A 13,246-nucleotide genomic window follows, 5' to 3' on the forward strand; every position below is an offset into this window, starting at 1 on the left:
ATGCCAAAGTCCAGAGATGACTTTCCTTAATTCTAGCTGACCTAAATTATGCAGTATGAGCAACTTCCGACGCCAACATGCTGATAGCAATTTGTTCGGATTTGCAGCTGGCTTCAACTCGACTGCTGAGCAAGGACAGGGCTTTAGAATTCACAGACTTGACAGAGACAGAAGATATTCCAATTTCAATGGAAAATTAGACAGCAGTGCTCTCTAGACTAGACATACGTCATGGATGACTAGGGAGTTGGGCACGGCCTCGCCATCCATCATTCCGTGCACATAGCATTCCCCAATAAATTCATACCGGCGACCGCGGTTCCCACGACGCCGCAAGACATAAAGAACTTGGCTCCCCAAGAGTGCAAATATTTCATCGCCGGTTGGAGCAGGGCAAGGAACCAAAGCAATTGTATTCTTGCTAGTCCGACGCAACTTTCGTACCTGATTAGTCCTGTTCAATGAGATGCTTTCTCCAGCTTGGGCATGCCAGTCGACATCTGAGAGCTTAGAATGTTCGCTCATAATCTCTGTCCAATCTGTGGCGTTGTATCTACCACGAACTATGCTATAGGCGTCATGTCGGATGTCAGCTACTTGGGTTCTAAAGAATGACGTGGCCAACGTCTCTCCTGGGATGATGGATATGTCAAGGAGCTCGTTCACAATTCTCAGAGATTGCTGGCGATAGCCAGGACTAATAAAGTCCATTGCTTCTTCGCTCGCAAGACATACCGGCGCAAAAACTTCATCACGAGGGTCACCGCAAGCTGAATATCTGAACCGTGCAAGTAGTTCGAGTAAGTTCGCCGGCAGCCCTCCGCACCGGCTGCCACGAAACTGGTTAAGTCGGCAGAAGTTTTGCATAATGTTGTGAATAATCTCTGTACCTGGCCCGGATAATAGCATCAGGAACCTGTTAGCTTCTCAGGGATCCGCTGATCAACTTGGTGTGTCTGCATGCGCTCAGCTTCACTCTAATAAGAGGAAACGCTGGATCGGAGGGTGTGTCAGACGGATTTTTTTCTCAGAAGCGGTTGACGGAGTAGCAATGTTCATTCGCATAACTAATTCAAAAACTCCAAGTCGCTACACTACGGCCTCTTAAACGCAACGTTGTAACGGAAAAGGTATTTCCCGAAACCACCCTGGTCTCCTCTCCTTGTTACAACCAACAAAGAACCGGTTGACCTTCCTCTTGAGCTTTCCGCTCATCTCCCATGCTTTATTCTGATGTCATCTTGCCTGTGCCTCAAGCCTTCTTAAATCTAACTTCTGACAGCGTTTCATTCTGTCGCGCTCAACTCCAACACAGGATACTAAATGGCACAACCTTCGCAGCCAGCAGCTGAGATAATCCTAAGAACATTGCACGGAGAGATTACATATGAGGAGGCTGCTGACCAGGAGACCAATGTCCTACCAGACCTGACATATTGGCGGAAGATGGACGACTTTGGTAGCTATCTCCTTGACCACAAAAAGGAGATTGAAGATGTCGTATCACGCTACCTACGTCTTGACGATACGGAGAAATGCTGTCTCTCACCTCCTCCGGAGTGGAACTATGGTAGCTTTAATCTGTGCTTGCCTGCTTTTATTCTCAACTGGAAAAAGCGCCCTGGGGGACGGGTAATGATTCGCTTTCCGCTCCCTTTTAAAGTCGGTGAATCGGACTTTCCGGGCAACTCTGATGAGAAGCTTCGTTCTGAAGTGGCTACCTATGCCTGGATTGACAAGAATTGTCCGGAGGTTCCTCTACCCTACCTTTGGGGGTTTGCATTCGCTGGTGGTCCTAGTGTGAGTCTATTTCTCAGGTTTACCGAAAGCGTACGAGATCACGTTTCTTAATCTGTGTCGACGCAATGTAGTTTTCTGCGTTGGATACCGCTCCATTTCTCTCTCGACTTTTCGAAAAACTCCGACGCCAAATTTTGTCTCTGCTTGGTTACGCTGTTCCATGCCAGTATATGCAGTTGAATTCGGCCTATAACCTCAACGTAGGGCATATGGTCATTGATTATATTGAACCTGCTGATGCGGAAATGCTCTCTTTAACGTGGGAAACGAAACGACATGATGAGCGTGCAAGAGCCAATCTATTTCGTGGTCTTTCACGCATCATGCTCGCGCTCGGAAAAGTCCCATTGCAACGTATTGGGTCTTTTACTATGGACAACCAGGGAGTTATTAGTCTCACAAATCGACCGCTTAGGCTTCAGCTACATCAACTAGAGAACGAGGGAATCCCAACAAATATCAGTAGAAGTACCACCTATACCTCTATAGAACCATTCTTACACGACATTCTAGCTTGTCATGATAGTCGTTTACGTCATCAGCTCAACGCCGCCAATGATGAGGCTGATTGCAGAGCGCAAATGGCAGTTTTAAGCGCTTTCCGAACAATCCTTCCGCTTTTTGTACGCCGAGATTTACGCTCCGGACCATTCATCCTAACTCTGACCGATATGCATGCGAGCAATATCTTTGTTGATACGGAGTGGAACATCAAATATCTCATCGACCTAGAATGGGCTTGTTCACTGCCACTAGAAATGCTACATCCGCCATCGTGGTTGTCAGATGAACCTTTTGAGAGACTGTCCCCTCTGTTTGACGAGTTTCGTCAAGAGTTTATAGACATATTCATGCAAGAGGAGGCCGTTTTCTTTTCAGCATTACAACACCAAAGGGGACCACAGGTTTTCACGGAAACTATGAGACAAGGATGGGAAGCTGGAAATTTCTTCTACTTTCTTGCACTAGAGAGTGTTACTGGACTTTATTTCATCTTCCAACGTCGCATTCGACCTCGATTCGATCCATCTGATCATTGCCTCGATGAAGCTCTTTCTGTTTATTGGGGGCTGAACAGTGAGCAATTCATTGCCAGCAAGGTCCAACAAAAACAGGAATATGACGAGAAACTCAAGCAGGCGTTTAAGTGTGAGGATAACTGAATTGAACGTAAGCTTGGGTCCTTTCTTTGATGTTTCTTCCTTACTCACTAAGACTGGCGGAATCTGCCGCCCTTCACTTGGCGTTGTCGTTATTTCTCAAACCCATGTAAATTATGGATGAAAATCTTTCCCCTTTCCATAAGATACTGAAGCTGAAGGATCAAATACAACTATCGGAATCGTTATCCATGGACTAGCAAGCAGGCCCGAGAGGCCCATGGAGCTCCAAGAGAACCCGGAGACGGAATGCTGAGTAAAAACTGATTTGCGACCAGTCTCCATGGGTCGTCGGTCCATTGTATCCGCCCCTGCTCTGTTATGCCATTGGATTAGACAAAATGTTCTCTGTGTTTGTTTACTGAACTTGAAGCTGCGGTAGGTTTCGTGGGCTTAGTTCATGCGGTGTGAGGGTGTTCCCCCAAGAGCTGCTTCGAATTAAACCCTTTGACTATTATCGACTGCCGCCGGACCACGAGTGCTCCGAAATAGTATCGTTGGCTTGCTGTTGACAGTACCTCTCCGACGCTTACCGCACGTGGTGTGAACAGCAGGGTGATCGAACCCCGTTCATTGAACCATCATGTTCTGACTGGATGGAAGTTGACAAGCGTCGATCCTATCTCTAGTACCGTTTCGCACTATCTTCGCAATGAGAGCGGCCATCGTGAGTTCGATATACAGCTTGATGAGATATGCTAATTGAGCAAATTGTATGTACCTGAGGAATACCATAGGACTTAGTTAGGTATAGCAGCGAAATATTCCAGTGCCAATCATTAAAGTTGTTGTGTATGAAAGGGGTCTTACACGTAAGTATTTGGCAACTTGAGCATGCCAAGAACGCAAGCGTCCAAGCCAAGACACAGGCCTACGATGCCAATATTGACCTTGAAAAGTACCCAGTACTGATTGAGATCAAGTGCAATCAGGCTAAAGCGCACAAGAAATATGAAGTACAAGTTCAATACAAGGTCAATAGCAAGAAAAAAGGTTTTGTTGAAGATCTCAAATTTGTTATTGAGACGTATGTGATCGCTCGTGGCGCTTGGCAATCTTGCCCTGGTCCAGATAATCGAGACTGGTATGTTGACACCCAATATCGCGACAAAGAGGCTGACCTTTAGCCATTTCGCTCTACGCTTGTCCCCCATGATCAACGAAACACGATTGGCGAGAATTTGTGCGAGAAGTTGCGTTTCCAGCGTCCAGATTGCTACTGTGTTATCTCAGTTTCGGTGGTCGAGGCTCTGTTCGGCGGTCTTTGGAGGCTTACCGGTGCAAATATAGAATATGAGGCTAATGCAGCAGCGAGTCATCTATTTGCCCGATGCGGTAAACAGCCAGAAAGTGGTTCAAACATACCTTTCGCCGATAACACCGTTCAGGTACAAGTAGGTGGTCAGGGCCGAAGCCAAGTTGGCCATGACCTGTGTCCAGATCATCCAGAGGTAGGCATTGCGGAAGCTCCTTAAGCGCTTCCAAGTCGTCCAAGTCTGTTGAATAATTCGTATCAATGTAAAAACATATACCGCTAGAAATGCTCCAAATAGGATAGACACGTAGTCCATAACGTGCGATTCGGTGAGTATGAAACACCTTTCAAGACTATTCCGTGAAAGATGCAGCACCGGAGAACCTACGGAAACCGGGTCCCAGTAGGCTTCCGGATACAAGCATATACTTGCAATTCAAACACTGGAAGATCAGTTTGGGGGCCAAGCGGAGTTGGCTTGATATACATGGCGGCTTTCTTTTATAACCTCGGACCTCTGACCATCTCGCGGCGCCGGGCATGATCATTGGCTGTAACATGGGCATTCTGATATTGACCTATGATAAAGCACTGTAGAAATATGATGGGGTTTGACTGCACTATCAAAAGAAATTCTGCGACTAGCTGTTTCAGGGCAATTTACTGCACCGTGCCAATGGGAGTGGCAGTGACATTCTGGATCTCGTTAAAGATGTCTCTGAATGCCACTGAGTGTCAGATCAAATGGAAGAAATCCCTCTAATACCACCAAAAAAGAATCTTCCCGTTGTTTTCGCAACGAAAGCAACAGCAGAAACCGGCTTACAAGTGTTGTGCTATCATATACGATGTTGGCTGCTAACTCCTGACTATCGATAGGTGCAGTCGAAGCACCGATGACAAATAGTTAGAGGCCTAAGGGTCAGATGCCCTTCTGACCAGTACAAGCAGGCGGTATATCTGCAAAATATCACAAATGTATTGTTTCTTGAAATTTGAATACCTCGCCCGAGCAAGATCTAACTAGACATGCACATATGGTGTTTGTGTCCTAGATCATCGTCTCTCTGTGACATCCGAGTCTCAAAGCTGTACTCCGTACTGTGTGGCAAGGCGTGACCACGAGTGTCCATTTGCCCAAGTGCTGTACCTTGAGAGGTGGCGGCGCCAGCGGTGAGCTTGCCGAACACCCTAGTGGATTCGATAATTCACCGAGTCCATTGGAAGATGCTTTGGGGGGAAGGTAGGATTCCCAGCTTGGCTGATCCGGCGACGTTTCATTTCCCATCTTCGGCCTGGCAGCTGGGTTATACGATGAGTACGGAGAAATGTTCCCATCGGGGATAGTTAGTTTTCTTTGTGTTGGTCAACGTCGTAAGTAGATATTAATGGGAGGATGTTCCGATTTCTAAATAGGGAACCAGTCAAAAGAGAGAGCAAGATATTTCTCAAAGGCAGTCAAGCATACAATTGGGAGAGAGCGTAAAAAACACCATGTACGAAGGTTTACATTAGAAACGGCCGTAGAATTGGACGACTATGATTGGAAAGAGGGTACAGTTATTCGCAAACGGCGCTCCCAACCAGCCTAACTAAATTCTAACGACTCTAGCGGTGATGTGGCAGCCGTACATTAGAAACGTTGCCGAAATTCTTGTGCCTCGGGAGCTAAAGGAAAACATACTGAAATACATTATGTAGCAAATGGATCTACCAGGACAGCTTGAAAGGCATCCAGCTTTGTCATTTTGTTCCACCACGATTGCAAGTTTGGCCGATTTTCTAGGCAAGAAGGCCAGACTTCTCTAGTTAGATGGAACATGTATGGTAAATAAAACAGGTCAACAATTGTGAGTTTCTAGAAACTGTTTAGCATTGTGTCAGTTCAAGCACTGCAGTTTGTTGACTCACCATGCCCGCCATATAGGGCTGGCTTGACAGCCTCGTTTCCAGGATCCCAAATACTCTGTCAAGTTGAACTCTCAAAGACTCAGCCACGGGCTGGTCAGGTTTCTGGTTGAAGAATTTTCTAAAAACAATCAGACGTGCTTGTACTTTAAAAATTAGATAACATACTTTTACTTACGGCTTGAAATACTCCTCAAAAACCAACTTGTTGGCAGCGGCGTCAAAGGCTGTCAACTCAATTGATGCGCCTTCTTCAAATTTGGCCAGTTCCACGAAATTATTGGGATCCGGAACCAATGCATCGGAATAATCACCGTCGTGACGGTATCGACTCGCTAGATATCTAGCAATGGCCCGAGACTCGCTGAGACATAGAGGTGGATTGTCTTGATCATCTCGAACACATGGAACGGCACCTGAAGGGTTCAATTTCTTGAATTCCGGAGTCTACATCTATTAGCTTGTACAATTCGAAGAAGCCTTTGGGATTGGTTATACTTTGTGCTCGGCTTTGAGAATGTCAATTTCCTTGATGTCTTTGAGCTGTACCCCTAGTTGTTGGATCACGAGGCGCAATCTCTGGGGACAAGGAAATCGAGAGTCTGTGAACAATGTGATTTCAGACATTTTGATTTGATGTCTTAAAGCTATCACAACAAGGTAACATTCGAGATAAATGCGGTGAGGGACCGGCGTATTTATGGATCGAGACACGCACACAGGGTTGCCTACACACCAACGTCATACTTCGTGCCTTGCTATCATGCTAGAATATGAATGGGGTCTAAGAAACGTTAAGAGTGGTCTCTGGCTACGCTATTTTTTGTCCGACACTTCAAAATTATCCGATGTGGAGCGCACGGGGATGATGTACGTAGACTTCAATTGCCTAAACGGTGCAATTCAGTGGTTACAGCGAGATTAAGATTAATTGGAATTGTTGAAAGGTGCGAACATGCTTGCATGATTGATTGTGCGCAAATACTTGTAGTTGCAGATGGTAGATGTTGCCTTTTTGCGCATCTAGACTGCTCTACTGCCTATCATACTACTCTTGACAAAACCAGACAAGTTTAAATGTGCACAGTTCTCCGTCCGAAGTTACCTGTCCCAAACTAAAATTGCGATATCGGGAACGCATCCTGTCCCAAACGTTACATCCGATGTATCGTAGAATAGCGCTTGAATATGACCTCCAAATGTCCTACGCCCGGCCAAAAAAATGGCAGCGCACATGCGTATCCAATTTAGAGTCGGAGAAAGAATGTGTCCCAAAACCCACTTGGGGCATGTAACTTTCGAAGATGATCAAAAATAGACGGGAGGTCGCGGGCTCTGATCCAATCCCAGCCAAACTTTTGCTCTCTCCGAATCTGTTGTAGAGAAACAGGCCGAACTACCATCTCTGGAAGCCTCAGTTGGATTATTGCGTCTGCGTGTGACTGAATACCATAACCGTCCAATGTTTCATACACCTGCTTCATTCCGTACGTGGTCCACGTCTCCGTAACACTTTGCCATGTATCGATAACGACATCTGAGAAAGTGAGATCCCATGTCCCTTTCCAGGTAATCACAGCAGGGTGAAGGTCTCCCTTGCGTTCGTATCGAAAAAGAGCCGCGAGCCTCCTCTGCCCATTCCATATCTCCAGAGTCTCAAGTCGTGGCATGCGTTTAGCTGCCCACGCAGCAGCAACAAGCATATCCATGATGTTCTCATGGCTGCTACCCGGCGATAGCAATTGGGAAGTAAGGGTGATGAACCTCAAATTTGGCCAATGATGGGACGTTTCATGACTGGCAGAGTTGAAAAACTCGTTCGCATCCACCATGAATGACGCGGCGAATGATTCAAAATGTTGACTAAGGAAGCTAAGTTCTCGACCGAGAGTAGAGTTCGGAGTTCGGATACGTGAGCAGCTTCGATCGTAGGTAAACGGGTTGACTTCTATCATGGGAAATGCACTCAAGACGTCCCGACCTAGTCCGCGAGCGAGTCCACGGGAGAGGGTACGGGCATACGACGTGATATAGGCGTAGTGCTCGCTGAAATTCTCAAAGATTGCCACCTTCTTCAGTCGTTTCAGATGGATTATGCGGAGCAAACTATGGAAGTCTATTGGCATAACAAAGGTTAGTATTTACAGCTTTGAGAGACATTATACCCTCAAGCAACCGTCCTGCTTATAGTATTGATCTAGTAAGGATATTACTCACCTCGATCTGTGACCTCTTGAAACCAATCATTCCACTCCCTCCAAGGCTCATAGTGAAGCTCGCTCAAGTTCGGAAACTTGTGAAGCATCTTAGCAACTGTATCGAGATGCCATCGTCGCTGTGTTTGCTGTCGAAGTAATAGCCTCGTCACGGCTGGTACTTGAGGCAATTTTTGCCACCATTGATGTCGCCGCTCCTGGGCGGCTTCGAGCGAGTGCCCGGAGAAATGCATGCTCATAATATTCGCAAACGTTTTTTCGATACCATGGTCTAAGAGAAGCATTTGCTTGACTCTGCCACCTTTTCGGTGCCGATCAGACTTCATTCCGCGCGCAATCTTAGTCAACTCTTTTTCGCGGGAAGCGTTGCCTTCCTCTGACGCGAAATCCGGTTCGCAGGAGAGGTGTTTGAGTGAGTGACGTGCATCACTTTCCGAGTAGACGCTAATATCGAGTGTCAAGCCTTCATTTGTCCAGCTGCTAAGGGCCACGAATAGGTCCTCAAGTGCGTTCATAATAAGAATATCTGTTCTGCGGCGTGTGGCGGCATCGATTTCATTGCTCAGATATAAACGACTGCAAGTCATACAATCGTATTGCTCCAACTCCACGCAAAACCATATGGATTTTATTCGAGCTCGGTTGCGCCGTGTCATGCGGTTTAGGTCGGAGATTCGCCATTGCGTGAGCCTGATGTTTGTAAAGTTGTGCTTTTCGATTATTTCCAGCCAACCAGGGGACACTGTAGCGAAGCGAGCTACCTTGCAACCATCGTCTATTAAACTCTGGAGTATTGTATTTTTGATCTCTGTCGGTAAGTTGGGCAGCGGCATGGTGCCAGCTGATGCTCTTTCTGCGTAGCTAGGTTAGTGATGGGAGGCTTGGGAATCTTGGTGATGGCGGTTTGCTTCGATTTTGCTGGATATAATGGAGAGAAAGTTCGATTCCGACCGGCGAAATTGGTATCTTACGTATGATCGAGCGCTCTGAATGGTCACAGGTGACGAAGGCCTTAGAATTTGCGTGTGAGGTTGGCATATACCTTGGTTTTATATCAAGATTGAGAAGGTAGGACTATTTTGACGTAGAAAGCTTCGTCGTGCCATGTGCACATGTAGTCAGGGGTAGTGTACGCAAGCCTAAACTTTGAGGCTATGCGATACTTGACACCATTTCGCTAGTGGCTCACAACGCTAGCTTGTCTGTTGCTTTCGAGCCGTTGCTGCGCGAGTAATAAATAGCAGTGGACAAGGGTTAAATGGTACATGAGAGGCATCACAGTGGTCTGGTGAAGTAAACTTGCCTTTAAAAAAGTAAATAATTGACGGACTGTCCATTATTAGTGAGCTATACACCGGACTCATAAGCTACCTTTAGCTGAGACCACGAATTAAAACTATAAAGCCATAAGAGTTTTCACCTAAGTACTACTCGCAGCCAGCATCCAGCCTATCCTGGTTCCTGCACAGAAACACGACGACCTAGTGGTTATCAACCATCTGAGGATCAACTTTGCTATTCTCGGCGTAATGCGGCACAATAACATCAGCTGGAATTTATTGAGTTAGCCAGTATCTCAAACATCTCGGTGAGTTTCATGCGTACCTTCAGATTGGTAGTTTGTCTCCCGGGCTCTTCCCACGAGCACAAGCAGGATGGGGATAGAGACCAGCTGCAACGCCAGCGCAAAGGCTATTTGTGCTCTAAGTTTGGAAGATGTCAGACGGCATCAAAACCTGGAAAATTGTACAAAACTCACCGGTGCGATACGTTTGCCGCAGCCATACCAAACTGCACGGCAACGCCACCAGCAGCAACTCCTTTCCACAACCCACCATATATAGCCAATACAGTAGGCTCATTGGTAAAAGTGCCCATTACCCACATGCCAATCTGCTGATGCGAACCGTAAATAACTCCAAAGAGGAGATAGAGGACAAAAAGTCCCCCAAAGTCACCACTTGTCCAATCGACGCCACCTGTCGGCGGTGATGCCCACGTCGAAGACACAGACACCCAAACGAGCAGAGCGATCCAACCAGCGAATACAAAGGCACCAAGAACACTCACGGATATGTAGCCACGCATACGTCGTCCGAACGGGAGTCTGTCGGTGAGAACTGCGCATCCCACAGACGCTGGAAGCTGGACAAGGTAGAAGATGACGTTGTTCATGGCTCTGGTTCGCAAGTTGAAGTACCGTCCATTGATAGCAGGCAAGATTCCCAGAGCCAACTCGCAGCTAAAGATGACAGGGAGCATAGCAAGAACTCGATAATCCCTTAGCACCTTGGTCACACCATGGAGCTCCTCAGCGATAGATAAGTTGTGGAACACGGCAATCGAAGTACCATCGGCGCGACGAACCGTCCTGGGGCTGACAAGGCCAAAGATGGTCAATGGGAAGGCGAGGCAAATAAGAACAAGAAAGGCAATGTACACGCTCGTCGGACTACCGTCTGCCGTTGATTGCCCGTTGTAAATGATGACGAAAGCTACCAGCGAACCAACCACGCTGCCAACCTGATTGATGAAGTACTGAATCGCAATATACTTGCCCTTCTCGACCTCAGTTGCGTAAGCCCATTGGATAAAACCCGATGTAGACCATAGCATAGGCGCACTCAGGCCTAGAAGGATGCCGCCGAGAATTGGAAACCACTCCTTGCCGGTGCGGTCGTAGTAGAAGAGGCCAGCGACGTAGATTGGGTAGCCGGCAACGCCAATTGTCATAGTTAGGCGCGGGCCAAGTTTATTCATGATAGCGCCAGTGAAGAAGCCGAATATGGCGTAAATGCCATAGAGTGAACTATTGGAGATGTCGCTCACTCGCTGTGAAGAAGGTTTACCGCCGCCGGCGCCTAGACCGAGAACTGCGAGGTACACGCCAACGGTGAAGAAAAGAACGAAGCCGCTGATGAGATTTTGATTGAAGGTGACCCGACGAGAGAATCTCGAAGGAGGTTTCTCGTCGGACGCCATAGCTGCTGTGGATGTGAGGCGAGCCAAGTTCAGAGTAAAGTGATACAAAGGTGGGAGATCGAGAAGGCTCGGATACAGAATCTGGGGTTATTGTGTTGTCCGTCTGAAGCCTTCGGGGTCTTTATATCACCGGTTCTAATCGACTGCCACCTCGACTGCTTCCCCTGCTCGCAGACTTTTATTCCACAATCCGCTTAATCAGTGCCATGGGAGGTCTGGACAACAAGACGTTTGGTTATCGTCTGGGGAAATCGGAAACATGGAGGGAAAATAGAAACGCCTCATTTATTCTCGGCAACGATATCCTGTGGCCGCCAAGTGTCATGATGATGGTGGTTATCTCGTTGAGCCCTGAGTCGTGGCCTGATTCCGGGGTAAGACATGTGGAGGTGGGTCATAGGTAAGCCCCGAAAGCACTACGTCAATTTGGGAATTGTCTACGAGATCGTCGTGGAAGGTTTGTGGCGTGGCAACTAAGAGCCAAGAGTTCCACGACGGCGGGTCTTCGTGGATGTATCCCGACACGTCAAATGTGGTTTCTTGGTGCCTCTTTTCCTAAAATGGGGATTATTCACGATCAAGGCTGTCCAGACTTATCCATGTCAGTTTTGATAGTTGAATTAAATAAATGATTGCGTGTTGAAGAGGATAGCTTCGTGGTAACTGAATGGACAGTGATAAGACTGCAATCAGTAACACTCGGAGACAGCGCTCTAGTCATCCAATCCATGCGCAAATATTCATCTTGGCCTGGAAAACCACAATCACGAAAATAAGAAGAGAAGACGAAGAGAACCAATATGGTGATTCAGTCTTCCTTACCATGGGCTGCCAAGTCCGTCGAAATCCACTGCGATATGGGCGAGGGCTTTGGCAACTGGACAATGGTAGGTTGAAACTGACGGGAAGGACAAATTTTCTCATTGACCAAACTCCCTCCAGGGTGACGATGAAGCTATTATGCCACATATTACGTCCTGTTCCATTGCTTGCGGTTTCCACGCTGGAGACCCAATGGTCATGTACAAGACCATCAAGGCGGCGCAGCGCAACAAAGTGCGCATTGGAGCTCACCCTTCATATCTCGACTTACAAGGCTTTGGACGTCGCGAAATGAAGATGGACGCTACAGAATGCGAAAAGATGGTTATATATCAAATTGGCGCCCTGAAAGCCTTTCTGGACATTGAGGGGATCCCATTGTCTCATGTCAGCGTACGTACTGCATGCATCTCATCTTCCCGGTCCGAAGCAAGTCTTTGCTAACAAATAGATAGCCTCATGGTGCTCTTTATGGGGTTATGTGCAAAGATAAAACCATATGCGAGGCTGTCTGTCGTGCATCTAGGAATTTTACTACGCCTGAGGGTTCTCCTGTACCCATGATCGGGGCCGCAAATACGTTCATGGAGACGACATGCGCAGCCATGGGTATCCCGTTTATACAAGAAATCATTGCCGACCTCGAATACGATGAGAATGGCGACTGTATAATCTCTCGAACCCATGAGGCGGTTGACTTGGTAGCTCTGCGTGAGCGACTAACACACGTACTACGGAAGGGAACGGTTCCAGTCAGGGGAAAGGCGGATCAACTCGTCGATCTAAAGTTAACTAAAGCGCCGTTGAGCCTATGTATTCATAGTGACACCCCTGGCGCAGTTGGAATTGCTCGTGCGACGAGAGAGGTGGTGGATGAATTTAACAAGTCTGTCTAGAGTTGAAGGAGAATGTGTACTTTATAAACAAATACATATATATGTAGATACTGATATAACCAGTAAAAACTACAAATGTTGAGAAGTATTCAAGATATCAACTTACGCAGCGTGGCCGAAAAAACATAGCAAATAAGTCAAAGTGGTCTTTCAAGCTGTTGGTTGCTTGCTGTTGATGAATTGTCTCTGATGAAAACCATTCACCCA

The 13,246-nt window shown here is 47.1% G+C and overlaps 6 protein-coding genes across 6 annotated transcripts; 1 reads left to right on the plus strand and 5 right to left on the minus strand.

Annotated features, from left to right (window-relative positions):
* Window positions 1-213: 213 nt before the first annotated feature.
* VFPPC_03846 (hypothetical protein) lies at window positions 214-909 on the minus strand (the record flags this gene model as incomplete). Its single annotated transcript, XM_018283298.1, has 1 exon — window positions 214-909. One exon carries the CDS (start codon window positions 907-909, stop codon window positions 214-216), a length of 696 nt encoding a protein of 231 aa, XP_018137623.1.
* A 414-nt stretch (window positions 910-1,323) lies between these two features.
* Window positions 1,324-2,963, plus strand: VFPPC_03847 (aminoglycoside phosphotransferase; the record flags this gene model as incomplete). The annotated part of the gene is made up of 2 exons (XM_018283299.1): window positions 1,324-1,800; window positions 1,872-2,963. 2 exons carry the CDS (start codon window positions 1,324-1,326, stop codon window positions 2,961-2,963), a joined length of 1,569 nt encoding a protein of 522 aa, XP_018137624.1.
* Window positions 2,964-3,766: 803 nt separating this feature from the next.
* On the minus strand, window positions 3,767-4,531 carry VFPPC_16842 (hypothetical protein; the record flags this gene model as incomplete). Its single annotated transcript, XM_018294595.1, has 3 exons — window positions 3,767-4,179; window positions 4,237-4,259; window positions 4,326-4,531. The coding sequence occupies 3 exons, from the start codon at window positions 4,529-4,531 to the stop codon at window positions 3,767-3,769; spliced, it is 642 nt and encodes a 213-aa protein (XP_018137625.1).
* Window positions 4,532-5,908: 1,377 nt separating this feature from the next.
* On the minus strand, window positions 5,909-6,750 carry VFPPC_03848 (hypothetical protein; the record flags this gene model as incomplete). Its single annotated transcript, XM_018283300.1, has 4 exons — window positions 5,909-6,073; window positions 6,127-6,244; window positions 6,302-6,570; window positions 6,622-6,750. The coding sequence occupies 4 exons, from the start codon at window positions 6,748-6,750 to the stop codon at window positions 5,909-5,911; spliced, it is 681 nt and encodes a 226-aa protein (XP_018137626.1).
* Window positions 6,751-7,370: 620 nt separating this feature from the next.
* On the minus strand, window positions 7,371-9,172 carry VFPPC_03849 (hypothetical protein; the record flags this gene model as incomplete). The annotated part of the gene is made up of 2 exons (XM_018283301.1): window positions 7,371-8,239; window positions 8,341-9,172. The coding sequence occupies 2 exons, from the start codon at window positions 9,170-9,172 to the stop codon at window positions 7,371-7,373; spliced, it is 1,701 nt and encodes a 566-aa protein (XP_018137627.1).
* Window positions 9,173-9,820: 648 nt separating this feature from the next.
* On the minus strand, window positions 9,821-11,321 carry VFPPC_03850 (membrane transporter (predicted); the record flags this gene model as incomplete). The annotated part of the gene is made up of 3 exons (XM_018283302.1): window positions 9,821-9,888; window positions 9,945-10,042; window positions 10,099-11,321. 3 exons carry the CDS (start codon window positions 11,319-11,321, stop codon window positions 9,821-9,823), a joined length of 1,389 nt encoding a protein of 462 aa, XP_018137628.1.
* Between the last annotated feature and the right edge of the window lie 1,925 nt (window positions 11,322-13,246).

This window comes from Pochonia chlamydosporia, chromosome 2 (genome assembly GCF_001653235.2).
Source record: "Pochonia chlamydosporia 170 chromosome 2, whole genome shotgun sequence".
Taxonomy (NCBI): Eukaryota; Fungi; Ascomycota; class Sordariomycetes; order Hypocreales; family Clavicipitaceae; genus Pochonia; species Pochonia chlamydosporia.